Source organism: Harmonia axyridis, chromosome 7, assembly GCF_914767665.1.
Source record: "Harmonia axyridis chromosome 7, icHarAxyr1.1, whole genome shotgun sequence".
Lineage (NCBI taxonomy): Eukaryota > Metazoa > Arthropoda > Insecta > Coleoptera > Coccinellidae > Harmonia > Harmonia axyridis.
Window position 1 is genome coordinate 10,590,547 of NC_059507.1, and position 14,924 is coordinate 10,605,470.

Sequence of the window (14,924 nt, forward strand, 5' to 3'; positions counted from 1 at the left end):
CAATACGGACCTGCATATTTTATGACATTTTTCGAAATAACTTTTAACGCTGAATTCAACGATATATCACACAATGTCATTCAAAGTTGATTTTCAGATGATTTTGACCCTCATCCAAATTTAATGGTGTGTATGTAAGAAAAAATAAGTTTATTAACGATATCAATGTTCTGACCCAAATTCAATCGAACCCAGAAAAAAATCGAGAACTGTGGCCAGTGAATGGAATTTTTCAAAAACTGCTGTTAATAAAATAGTCAACAGACGCGAATACAATGATTTCAAATTTGAATACCAAGCCTTGCACAAATTATATCGTAATGATCTCAAAATAAAGTTCGATTCTGTAATTTGTTTCAACGGAACAAATGACAAATACAACAATAGTGATACCTCGCGAGAAAATTGAGAATGTTTCGAAAGGTATTCAAGGAGACCAAACAAGCAAATGTATAAGAAGTATGGGTTCCAGAACCGTAAAGTGTACCTATTTTACAAAATGGTGGACATTTCAAGATCTCAATTTTCATTTACTCTAATTTTCATTTACTTTCGAATAATCATCTGATTTTTCTTTCGTTAAATGATACTTTCGTTTAATTATTATGAATTGAAATATTTAAATGATTATTATAAAAGAAGAACCAAGAAACCAGTATACTGGTTTCTTGCTTTGATTCTAATATGTTCCATTTAGTTCAAGATGGGTAAGTTGACTTTCTTATCGAAATTTATTGCATATTGCATGTTGCCAATTAAACTGAATAAAGGTAATACAGATCCGACCCAAAGAAAATTGGATAAGGGTCAAAATCACCTGAAAATCTACTTTGAATGATATATCGTTGAATTCAGCGTTAAAAGTTATTTCGAAAAATGTCATAAAATATGCAGGTCCGTATTGAAAAAATTGAGGTTGAGGGTGTCCCAGAGAGTACGAAACGTTGGAAACGAAATCTGATTACGTCAAATTGAGGATAATTTACTGTCGAATAAAAAATTCCTGTGACATTTTTTGATGATATTTGAAATAAAGTGGGAAAAAAAGAAAAATCAAAATGACATAATTTACTTTTTTTATATCTCAATAATAATGCTTCTATGCATGCAACTTTTTTTCCATTTGACCGACTTTCTAACTCTTATGGTTTAAAAGTTACCAATACAATCCCATTAAAAAAGTGGCCACCCTGTAGACTTGTCATGTTATGAGTTTCCATACAGTTTTATAATACGTCATAATCTCAAACAATTTATTAATATGAATTTCTACCAAGTAAAGACCGATCCCATCAAGAAGATCTGGGCATACTGGCAACGTTGCAGATTATTTGGCATTTGACAGACGTTACGTAAAGAACATAATTGCCGCCACCGGATGTAAACAATGAATAAAATAGTAGTTTTTGACGAGAAAAAGCCATTTTTTTTTAGGGAAAAGCTTGAAATGTGATCAATTAATCATTTCTAACGAGAATCAGTTGATAAAATACAAGAAAACTAGCTATTAATGTGGATAACCTTACCTTCATCAAGCCAATTTTACAAATTTTTAAAAAAAAACAGCAGGATTGAGGAATTTATGTCACCGGATTCGTGATCTAATACCCAAAATTAGTAAGTAAGCAAAATTTCATCACTTTTGAATCATTATCAAAATTAATTCTATATAGTAAACATTCACCTGTTTTTCTTTTCAGAAGATGGATTATTATACAGGATTTGGATGGATAATTATACAGGATTTTTATTTGTGGAATATCAATTAGAAATATCTAGAGATGTTGGACCAATTCAAGTCTGAAAATTGAGATTAAAGCTTCAAATTATTAACTAATTTGTAAAGAAATACACAATATTTGATCAACTATTATATAGGGTGTATATATTTGAAGTAGTAATTAGTCATTTTTGGAGAAATGAGACATTTTGAAATCTGAAATTCTCATTTCTCTAGAAATGGCAATTTCTTTCTTATTTAAAAAATTTGGGAAAAATGCATAATCAAAATGTGAGAGTTATTATCAGTCAATAGAAATACTACCTGAAATAAAGAAACTGCATTCAATGTTTATTTTCAGTTTTGACAAATATTGAATTTACATAATCATTCGATAAGATCTATGAAAAGACCTACAGTGAAATGTTGTTTTAGGAATATTCAGTATAGCTGTAATAAACAAACTGAAAAGAGGCAGAATGAATAATAGATCTACCTTTCGGATACCCATATCTGAGAAATCAGGTTATAAGAAGTCCCTCATTTCCAAGGTTTATCAATACATTTTTCAGTTGAGCAGCAAATTATTCTTCTATTCCATATTTTGTGAAGAAATACAATATAATTGAACAATTTGAAGGACCTATTGGAAATTCCTGACGAACTAAGGAGTTTTTTAGTATCTGAAGATTGTATTGATGCTATGTTATAGAACGAGACTTGTGGCTCTGGGTTTTACTCAGAAGTGAATTAAACAGGGCAATTTATGTCCTATATAGTAAATAAAATTTTGATAGATAAAAGTTTCAAAAGATCAACAATTGATCATAGTATTTACATAAATCAAAAAATAACTGGCTTACTATTGTTGCATTGTACATGGATGACTTTTTTGTTTTAACTAATGTTAATTCTGAATGAATTTTCTGATAGAAAATTTTATGATAAAGAAATTAGGGGAAGCTAAAAAATGATTAGGGATGAATATTACTAGAAATTATGGAAAAGGTAGTAAAGCTATCGATTATATTCTTCAAATATGTATTGCAATAATTCAACATGTCTGATTGTGAACATGTGAAAACTAAATTGAATTTTGATTCAACAAAAGAGAGTTGTAATGATGAACCATATAAGAAATTAATAGGTTTATTAATATCTTCAGCAGTATTAACTAGTCCTGATATAGCATACTCTGTTAATTTCTTGAGTCAATTTAATAATGATCTCATTGTTGAACACTGGAAAAGTGTAAAATTCATTTCAAGATACAAAGATAATTGTTCAATTTTTACTTCAGTCAAAAGGAACTGAGTATTTGAAATCGGTACTAAAATTGTATCGGCCAATACTATTGACCCATATGGGTCAATAACTACATTGACTTGATTTTTTCAAATGTTAACTTTGGATCTGAATCAATGAATAATTTAATTCTTACCAAAATGAAAAGCAATGAATAAATCAGTAGGATAGCATTTTTGAAATGGCCATATAGCACCTATTCCTATAACGATTAAAAGATTGGAAACTTTAGTGAACAAATAGGTAGGTATCAACATTTTTATACAAATTTGATCATTAATTCATGACATGGAAATTTTCAATAAATAGTTGCTTTTTAAAGTATTTTATACCTTCATTGAATTGCTGGAAAATTGATACCAATTTCGAAAGTGACTGCCATGTTAAATTCTTCATATACTGAATGATCCTTCAAAATTTATTTCTGTCGTAACATTTTGACTAGTATTTCAACTGATATATTCCATACGTCATTGAAATCAATATCTTCAAAGTACTATTCGAAAGACTTATAAAGGAATTTAGAAAAATATGTCTTTCTCAATTTCATAGTCATATATGATATGATGCATAAGTCCAAATTTAATTAATTCACATCTAAAGTGAATGTTATTTTTAGAAATATTCAGTATAGCTATAATAAACCAACTAAAAAGAGACATAATGAATAGACTTGCCTTTCAAATACCCATGGCCTATGTTACCTCATAAGCAATTACCTACAATATCTTATCTTGGTGAAACCTTTTTGAGAAATCAGGTGATAAGTTTGAGAGTCTCTAATTTCCAAGGCTTATTAATACATGTTTCAGTTGAGCGGAATATAATATAACAGGGTATATATAGTTGAAATTATTAGTATGAAAGAGTTGACTTATTCATTATAAATTCAACAGCACTGCACTCAAATTCTTCAAAAACGGGGTCACTTATATTTTTGCACTCCTCTGTCGTAAAAGTGTATATTTTAGATATTCAAAAAACTCATGGAAACTTTTGACTGTTATCTGACTAACTTGGCTCTTTTTTTTCCAGTAATAAAGCCAATTGTGAATTATCTATAAGGAGTCTTTCTATCTGTTTAATACTGTTTCATAGTAGCATAACTTTTACTCCAATCCAAGACTGAATTGATGAATGAAGCTTCTGTTCTCTTTGGTAGTTCCATCTTCTGTCGCAATAAATTCAAATTCTCACGAAAGGAAATGTAGTTTTATAGATTGTGGAAAATAAACGAAAAATTCCTGAAATAAAGTAACATTCATCCAATTAATTCCAAATAATACAAACCCTTCAAACAAACCTGAATTGAGGAAAATGCATTCGATGATATAAATGTTCATTTCCAAATTTTGACAAATATCTATCGAATTTTTGATTCGCCGTAGACTTTGCATTTTATCTGTCGGCATTTATTTAAATATTGAATAACAATTTTGGAAACTGCAAACTTTTTCAAGAACTTTCATATATCGAAATGGAATATTTATTATTAACATGACACTGACAGCCAAATTGTCCACAGATACCACAGAAATATGGGACTTGAAATGTCAAAATGATCCGAAACACCCCGTATACTCGAAAACCGCGGGGAGAATCGAAGGTTTGGGATTTTTCCCGGGATCTCCAGACGATTTTGAGGGGGGTCTTATTCTTGTCATTTTTGCTCTAGATGGTCCCGTTTGGGCTGTGATTTTACGTTTAAAGTTTGACGTATATGTGCAAGCGGTTTTATATATACTTAGATTAATCGCAGAGGCTTTAGAGCCTTACGCGATAAAATCATGAACATTGTCGAGTCCGACCGTCATGTAAGCACTGTTTTGATTGCCCAAGAGCTAAAGATTGAACAAAAAATCGTTTGGAACCAACAACATAAAGCTGATCTCAAGAAAAAGCTCGATGTATGGGTACCACATGAGTTAACGCAAAAAACCTCATGGACCGAACTCCCATCTGCGAGTTGCTGCTGAATTTTAACAAAATCGACTCATTTTTAAAGTGGTTGGTGACTGGTGAGGAATAGTGGATCATTGACGACAACGTCAAGCAAAAACGGAAAAACCAACAGAAATGAATAATTGCAAAGTTCTCACAGGGTTTATTACATGAAATTATAAGTTCTGTTGGGATATTGTGTTTTTGTCAAATTGGCAACGTTTGAAGTTTGAACGTTCACAGAGATAGAGAACTTTTGTACGAAATGAAGTAAACAACGATAATAAATGGTTATAGATGAAAGTTAATGTGGGTGCGATTGCAAGTTGGATTTGCTATTATTATCCAAAACGAAATAAAAATCAAGAGAAATATTCAATATTTATGGCCAACGAACTTGCGGTATTTTGCTGAGCAGGGATAGATATTTGTTTCGAAATATTTATTGAATATATATATATATATATATTGAGATATACAATTCAAGGAAATATTGGGGACGTGAAATTGAAAATTCCACGACGAGGAATGGGATTATAACTTATTTTACTGAGCGGATGGAGTGAGTCTTCTATGTATATCGATTTCTATGCGGTAGAATGATTTCAAGATTAAATTGAATTCTGAGGAATTTTATGCCTGTACATAAATAAGATATGGATGAAATTCAACTCGTAAAACTCTTAGTAAAAGAAAAGAAAGAAAAGGTGAATTCCGTTTAAAATTCTAGAAATAATTGAAGTCGACCTGATGAGTCTTTTATCGCTGTGAATTTCAGCATTAAATATACTCCGAGATATAGAATTGAGAATGCTTACTGTAAGTGAATATATAATGCCTGGTTTTTAAATATCTTCGATAAGTGAATTGTCAAAAATTAGGCATTCCTGATTATTGAAAAGAACCTTTAAATGAATTATTGATTTTCTTTGGAGTCATAAGTATTTCAAACTATCTATACTTTGTAACAAAGTTTTGCAATAGTCTGATAAAAATAAACTGAGTTACTTCAATTCATAATATCGCAGATCTCCTTAATGTTTGCAAAATATAATAGAGATTGAACCCGAAGAAATTGAATATTTACATTTCAGTCATTACAGTTTCTTATTGAAAAATCTTTGAATTTGGAATATTTTTAGAATTGAAATTTGATTTATTAAAACATTATATAAAATTTGCAGCATTCAACAACTTTCACGAAATGATTGTTTTACCTCTTTTGTAATAATTTAATCAATAATAAGTATTTTTTCACGAAAATTTCGAAAATATAACAATATTTTGTATCATAAATTTTTTTGCGAAAAACGAAGTTACCGAATTTTTTTTCATGTGAAAATTAAAAATATTTACTTTCTTCAATGTAGATCATTGTTTGAAGAAATTATGTGAAAACCTCATAAAAATCGGCGATTTGTAAGAAGAAATATCTCGTTTTGAACTGAGCAGCCACGCAGTGGTGTTCCCTCTCAACTCATCTCTACCTCCGCATTTTATCAAATTGAAAATACGATTAAACCACTCGGTCATAGCACTTCGTGGTCCCCCATAATTCTCGTAGCTTAGGATCTAAGAGATAAGGATTTTCGTTAGGCCCTGTGTGTATTTAATGTATTCCATTTATTTGCGGGATCTCAGAATTTACGGCAAGAATGGAGGGATGAGATTATGGACCAGAAAATTGAATTAGACGGGCGGTATTATAAAATATCACATTTAGCGCAAACATACGAGGATAGCTGAGCTAAAGATTAAAGCTTATTGACGTTCGCAACTGCAAATCCATTGAGTATAGTCTAAAAGCCGGTATATGACAGGCTCACGTTATAGTATTAAAGCTGAAAATTTTTCATGTCCACCATAGGGGTAGACACAGTGCTTTTAATTTAGATAATGGGTTGTCGGGACCATTTTCAGAACTTATTGAATTCACAGCAAATTTGGATTATTTAGGGGATCCCGAACTTTTGTGCAAAAATAAATCCTGGTACTCTAAAAAATGAGAATGATAAATTAATTTCATACATATATTATAAATAGGTTGAGTGAATTAACCAAAATAAGTGGCAGTGGAGCTTTTCGAGATTTTTAGAAATCTAATGAAACAAAGAAGTTATGTACCTACGTAATTTGTATGCCAAGTTCATGAAATTTTTTCAAGTAATACACAACTGATTCAAAGAAAATTTCCAAAATAAAAAAATAAGTGTGCGTCCAATTAACAGCAATTATTTCTAAGATGGTATAAGTTTTGGGCGACCAAACGACCATTCTACATTCTGAAGTGAACACTTTTTTTTCAGCTTTCAAAAAAGCTTTAATTGAATTTTCACACTTCATAGTTTTTACACAATCAATATTTTTCCGAAACAACTAAAAGTTATCCTGAAAAATCGAAAACCTCCATTGCTGAGTGAGCATCGTTTTTTGATCCTTAGTTGTCTGGAATTATAAGGTGCACAACTTTGCTTCCGCCGTTTTGCAATAGATGGCTGTAGCGGTAGGTGGTTATGGATCGTATAGCTTAGGTATTTGTAAACATAACGCCATCGAAATATTAGTTGATTTGTGTCTGCATCATAAAGTTATTCTCGATTGAACATGTCAGCTTAAGAGCCAAATTCTCGTCATTTGCAGGAGGTTTTCATTTTCTCCTTTAATATTAAGAAATCTGCTATTAGTAAAAAAACGTGCCGAGAGGTTTTCATTTTCTCCTTTAATATTAAGAAATCTGCTATTAGTGAAAAAACGTGCCGAGAGGGGTTTCAACACTTCAAGAACGGTGATTTGGACGTTGAAGACCAGCATGGCGGTGGAAGAGAGAAGTTTTTCAAAGATGAAGAATTGGATGCATTACTTGATCAAGACTCGTGTCAAACGTAACAAGAATTAACAGGATCATTGAGGGTAACGCATCAAGCCATTTCAAAACGCCTGAAAGTTATTGGAGTATTTCAGAAACAAGGAAACTGGGTGCCGTACTAGTTGAAGCCAAGAGGTGTTGAACGGTGTTTGTTTGCTTGTGAACAGCTGCTTGCAAGGCTTGCAAGAAGAGGAAAAATGAGTTCAATGCGATAATCACAAGTGCAGAAAACCATGGGGATATACCGGCCATGCTTCCACGTCGACGCCAAAACCGAATATTCACGGTTCCAAGGTCATGCTCATTTTTGGTGAGACCAGCTCGGCGTAGTTGCACCCTCCTATCATTTGTTTCGATCAAAGGCACACTGTCTGGCTGCTCATAACATCCGGTCTTATGAAGAAGTTAAACATTGGATCGATTCGTGGATAGCTCCAAAATATGACCAGTTTTTCCAAAGATGGGAGAAAATAGTGGCCAGCGATGAATAATATTTGAATCATAAATGTATAACCAGTTTTTTTACAATAAAGCCTTGAATTTCGGAAAAAACGACGGAAACAAAGTTATACGCCTAAGTATTTAGATTATGACATTCTTATCGTTCAGTTTAGTGAGGGGTTCTGTTAATTAACATTCGATTGGCTATTTCAAATAAAGAAACTCATTTTTTTTCGAATTTAAGTATTGTTACGGAAATATTTGGTATTTTTTTAGTTTTTATTTTTTTATGATTCTGCCTAGGTTTCCGTCATGAAGTTATGTAACAACCATTTTGAATTCCAGATACGACCCTGCCCTGAGGGTAAAAATTTCCAGTACGCCAGAAAACGAGTTCCGAATTATGAAAGCGGCCCGTGAAAAGTTCATTCCTCAGCGGAAGTTTTCATATTTCATGACATCCGGGACTGAGACCGCCCCATTTCAAATTAAGCGTTTAGATTCCTTCCATTGGCCAACGAATATAGCATTAACGAGTACAAAAATGCGAGCAAACGAGGTAAAACGTGATGCTTTAGCAGCTGCGGCTCGTGGAAACATTTGTGGTGGCTGAACTGCGAAAATTCAATTTGAACTTAAACAAGTTTGCTTGGTGAAATGGAGAAATTTACTTTTCGAACAAGATTGCACTTAGTGAACATGGAAATTGAGCACAGTACGTTTATTTTTCATTTCATTTTCCACATTCACCCTCTGCCGTGGAAATCTGTGGACAGGGGCAAAACCGGAGCTTTTCTTGTGTACCTACATAAATCGGAGTTCTTTGAGGGCGTAATTTGATGCTGAAACCTGAGGAGCTTCCAAGATAGAAAAACAGATTTTTTGTATTCTATCAATACGTTTGTTGTCGTTGAATTCGGTTTCCGAATGAACATCCGAATGTGAGGAGAGCGTGCTCCTCTGATCTGTCTCTAAGGTTACAATCTGGGGATTGGTAGGATGTTTGAAAGTCTTTTCTCAGATGGCTTCCTTGAATTGCTAATCACTTTGGATATATGCAGGAAAAACATTGCCTACGTTCATATTCATCGTATATTGTTCTTTATAATGTTTGATATCAATATATCCTAATCATTTTGCTTGTTGTTCTTCTGTAACTAAATTTCGAAAGATTGACCTTCTCAAATTATGTGTCTGTTAATAATCATCAAGGAATTCGCTCAAGGAAAAAGAGAATCAATTTTGGGCTCTGGGCAGCTGACACCTTTGAAGATGTCATCTTTTGACATTTTACGAACAAAAATCATTACTAGAAATGAAACAATACACTCTTCAACCACGCAATGAAGTTGTTGAAATTCACTACAAAAATGGTGAAAATTCTGCAGAACTAAAACACTTTTGGATCATCGTGAAGCAGCTTCTCAGGCAAAAGTGAAACTGGTGCAGGAATTTGAGCTGTTGGGACAAGTTGGTGATGTAAAGAATCCAAACCGTGTACGTCGCTCAAGCACAACTGAGAATATTGAAACTGTAGCCGGTGTGTTGTCGATCTTGGGAATTAGGCATTCCAGGATAGATATTACACCGTATTCTGCATAAATACTTAGGTCTTAAGACTTTTAAAGTTCAGTTAACACAAGAACTCGAGTTGGTCGATCACCAACAGTGCATTATCTTTGCTGATTGGGTCCTTGAAATGCATCAAATTGATCCGGATTCACATCGAAGAACCATCTTCAGTGATGAGGCCCATTTTCATTCGGAGGCTACTTAAATAAGCAGAATAGTCAGATTTGGAGATCGGAAAATCCAAGAATGATTATTGGAAAGTCTCTCCTTCTCCACCGTGTCACTGTTTGGTGCTTTTTTGGTTGTATGGTGTCACTGGACCTTAGTTATTTATTTTTGTTTGAGTTATTCAAAAATGAGGATGAGGCCACTGTTACGGTGAATGAATTGCGCTCACCGAGCTATGATTAATTTTTTTATGCTAGAATTGAAATAAATTTATGTAGATGACATTTATTTTTTATGGAGCTACAATCTACACAAGCAACAAAACGCAATTTTGCAAGTGTTCAGACCGTGTTATATCTAGAAGAGGTTATCACAATTGGCCACTGAGATCTTGTGATTTAACACCTTTGGCCATGTGAAAGATTTAAAACATTATAAACAAAGACCATTATCGGGGAGATCGTATTTGATTGATAATCTGGTACAAAATGGCGAAGGCGCTGGGTACTTTTAACGCATTTTTTCCTGAATTGATTAGCTGTATTTCCCCATGAACTATTGACGAAAAAACATTCTTATCTAAGATTAATGTTTGTTTCAGATCTACTGATTGAAATGTTGGGTGTCCTGGCAAGCTATAGCATCACTGTAAAAGAACTGAAACTACTTTTTGGAGCCATGAAGGCTGTGAATGCAAAATGGGTAGGTATCAAACTGCTGTTAAATCGATAGAACGGCGAGGAAAACTTCTTTTCAAGATCCTCCCTGTACATTTCTATTGTCGTAAATTATAGTTGAGTGGACAGTGCCGTAATCGGGTATGTTTATGGGGGATGTTGTCCAAAGCACGCCGTTTGTCCCTAACTTCATACCATTAGAACAGGGTCTTTATTGCCTGCTACAAATTATTATCTACCTCCAGCGATTTTTTGTCCCCCCTGACTTATTGGACCCCGCCTACTTTAACTGCTCTTCTCCTGCTTTCAGCCCCGTCACTCCGCCAAACTACTGAACGTGCTCCGTCAGATGCCCCAGAGGAGCGGTCCAGATGTTTTTTTCAGTTTTCCAGGACGCAAGGGATCGGTAAGTGATTTCTAACGACTTAACGGAGTTGAGAAAACTCCTTCCTGTTCCTTCGGGCCATTCAAAATTCATGAACAGCTGAAGGTAATCTGGACGTTTTTTCGGAAATGTATACGGGTCGGTAACGGAAATTCCTATAAACTGGCTTGTTTCACTCTTCATAACATTCATTTTCCTATCCCTTTATCATTAACTATTCAGGATTTTATGATAACATTCGAAAATCGCCTGAGTATCCATACCGTATGTAGATATATTATGATGAGAAATAGTTTCGGGTTCAAACAAGAAGATGGCGCTTGTGATTATAACTCTTACTACAAATTTTCCTATTTTTTCAGTTTATAGATCGTTTTTATGGCTTCACATTCGTTTTTTTATGAGCTGAGTATAAGCAAATTCGCCCAAAAATAATGATCTAAGGCCTCTATTTGAGGGGCGACAATTCGGTCCAGTTTGCAGAACGCCTTTTCATATTTCATCATTCTTATCCATGTTGTTAATGAGGTTTTTTCTGCGGAGAAGCTGAAAATTACTTTGCATCAGGCGCCAAAATTACTCACGCTAGCCCTGATCTAGAGTTACTATCAATTGCATTTTTTTGTGACGGCATAACGATCGATATTTCATCTCTATTGACACTACTTACAAAACTTATTTGTACCCACAATTTGATTGATACATTTCCCATTTTGATATGCATAAAATCTCAGACTAATAAATATAGATAGAGGGAGCATATGCCATTTTCAGTAAGCAAATTTTATCCCCAATATGAACTATAAAATTTGACAGACAGTGCGCGGAAATGAAAACACATCAGTGATACGATATTTCACTCAATTCGCGCGTTTCTTCACAAAGAACGCACTTCTTACGTCCCATAGTGAATCAACGTTTCATATTAACTCAAAATATATTGAAATGAATTCCTAAAAATATTAGAAATTCAGAAAACAAAATTCAAGCGCGTCAAACGACGTGAAACATCCGATGACACTAGGAGAGCAAAAGTTGCCAAACCTTGGATTTCAGCAGGTAGATACAGAAAATAATAAATATTCTGCTCATTATAAATTCGAAAATTAGGAAAAATATTGTGTTCCAAATATTCAAATTTGCTTATTTAATCGGGAATCACTCAAATAAATATATTTCATTCAATATAATATACATTCATAACGATATAGTGAAATTGAGGATTTCAAAATATATCACAATCCGACAATGTAATCTAACCATGTTGGGGACATGTAAAAATTGCGTATACTCCCTCTATCTATGTTTATTACTCTATGCATAAAATAGACTGCTGTTGCATGAAGAGCTAAATGCTTTCGATAAAAATGAATAAATTCATCTGTAATAACTTCAAATCTACTATTTATGTCATTCTTTGTTTGCTCAAGTTTCACAATATAAATCGTCTCTGTGAACTCTGTGAATAACCGGAAAAGAGCAGACCATGAAAAAAATGTATTATTCAGAAGGTCTGCACTAGTGGAGGCAGTAAAACTAGATGGCCAAAAGATAAGGCAGACTAAAAATGTTTGAATGAAGTTTCAGACAAGGGAATTATGCAGTTCTACGATGATACATCCGTCGAAATTTCTCTTTTGTCTTTGAATGAAAAGAGTGGAAGCTTTTCCGCTACATTTCTGGATTGAGAGGAATTTTCCGACTAGTTTCCACTTGCTATAGATATTGATGGGCTGGTTCATTCGAATGAATGGTTTTTATCAATGAGTAAAAGGTGTTTTTATTCTAAAATCACAGCTGGAAATTCATTCATTTCTGAAAATACTACACCAAATTCCTTTCTCGTGTAATCAAACTTCAACAATTGTAAGAAATATTCTTTTTTGCAGTACAAAGTACGCTACTGGTTTATTCCTCCAGTATTTATTATAATTTATAATGATAGACAATGATACAAATCAACTCATAAGCTTCAACGGGTCGAAAGTAACATCGTTTCGAAATGTTCTGATTTGAAAACACTCCATTTTTCCGAAACGAAGAATCAACAGAATATTTGAATCAGTACATATATCCCCTAACTACAGCCAATGTTTGAGTTATATAATCACCCTGTTTGAAACGATTGCTCTTAGCCATTCCTAAATCTAAAAGCAAACTCTCATCCACAATATTTCATTGACAAACTGATTTGCCAATGTGAACATCCACTAAATATCAACGTTATAACTCAAAGCTCACTTTTGTTTGTTTAACAACTCAAACAAGGTGAAGGTACATATGTTTATCACAGGATCAAAGAAAAATGTTAACCGTAAATTAATAGACGTGAATATAAATTCAGATTTAAGCTTTTGAGATTGCAGAGCTTGCGGTTGGAAAATCGTAAATTACTTTAATTCCTAGGACATCCATATAACACCGAGCTACCGAATTCTAGTCGAAAAAGCTTTAATGATATTCCGATAACCCTTATAGAACGAAATATGCCAATGGGCGAATTTACCGCTCTCTAAGGATATAATTTATAAAGATTACGAAATAAAGGGTAGGTATTATTCGAAATTTTCCTGTCGCAGGGCATTATATTTCATAAAAATGTGGATGGGGTGAAATTGAACCGCAGATAATTTTTCATTGTAGAATTTTTGTGATCGAAAATATATGTTCAACCTAATCCCTAAGCCACATTTTTCATCTATCAAATTTTTTTGAAATCCTCGTGGGTTCCATCAGACTGCTGCAATATTGGGAAGCTTCCAGAATTTTAGGTGGAATTAATCAATATAAAAAGTATAACTCCGTTTCAAAGTTGACAGCTGCCAGGCTATTCAAAAAGAAACATCCAGGAGGGTACCTGGAGGGGTATAATACCCCGGAGAAAAAAAACTCTGATTACTGCTGAACTGACGGAAGGTCAGTACCAGTTGGTACTAAATGCTATCATGATTAAATGATTGGGTGATCTTTTAGAAGAAATGACTCCCAGAAAATACCATGGTAACAAAATGGCGGATGCGTCGGTTACATATTTCTTATTGATTATCAAATTTTATTCTGTAGTGTGTCTTTAGTGTTCGTGATGTGTATTCAACACTTTTCTAGAGGTAAATAGATGATTACATGAATTGTATTGTTTTTCATGAATGACTAACATATTATTCATAAAGATCAATCTTTTTTTTATATACACATAGCATATTCTAAAACAAGTTGCAGAACGCATGAGTGTAGGAGCCAATTCTGCATCTTGTTTTCGCATTCATCTTGGAATTGCCTTTTACAAGGAGTATTAGACGATATTATCTCTATTTATGTCAAGTTTTGTGAAATATTGTCGAAAGTCAATGTAAAATTCAGATTATACATTCTAGTGACTTTTGAATTGTATCTTGGATTTGGAGAGCTTTTTACGAAAATTGACATATTACGGAATTTGAATTTGAATCGTACATTTCGAATTTTGAAATAATTCATGATTACGCATTAAATTTGTAATTTATCTCTGACTAAATCAATTTTACACCACCAGAATTGAGAGAAACTGCGAATAATGTTGCAAATCATTTCACTATATCCAAATTATATTATATTAACAATTGATGTGTGTTGGAATTTGATAGGATCGGAAGTCAGTGTAGGCAACTACAAAACGAAATAATAACTGAGAACAATGCTGTAATGAGTTCATTACAGCACTATTTTTAGTACTGTAATGGACTCATTACGATACAGAGATTGAGAAAGCATTGAACATAATTTTCATCTTTTGTATATAAAAAAACGATTGACTTTTATGAATTATGTGTTTGTCATTCATGAAATACAACACAATTCATGTAGTCATCA

General features: G+C 33.2%; 1 protein-coding gene across 6 annotated transcripts in view; it reads left to right on the forward strand.

Annotated features, from left to right (window-relative positions):
• Positions 1-14,924, forward strand: part of LOC123684381 (neurobeachin) — a 372,530-nt gene that overhangs the window by 159,469 nt on the left and 198,137 nt on the right. For all 6 annotated transcript variants that reach the window (XM_045623617.1, XM_045623619.1, XM_045623620.1 and 3 more), the window contains exons 4-5: positions 10,615-10,715; positions 11,001-11,096. In XM_045623617.1, the coding sequence (XP_045479573.1) occupies positions 10,615-10,715; positions 11,001-11,096 (197 nt within the window). The remainder of the gene's footprint in view (positions 1-10,614; positions 10,716-11,000; positions 11,097-14,924) is intronic.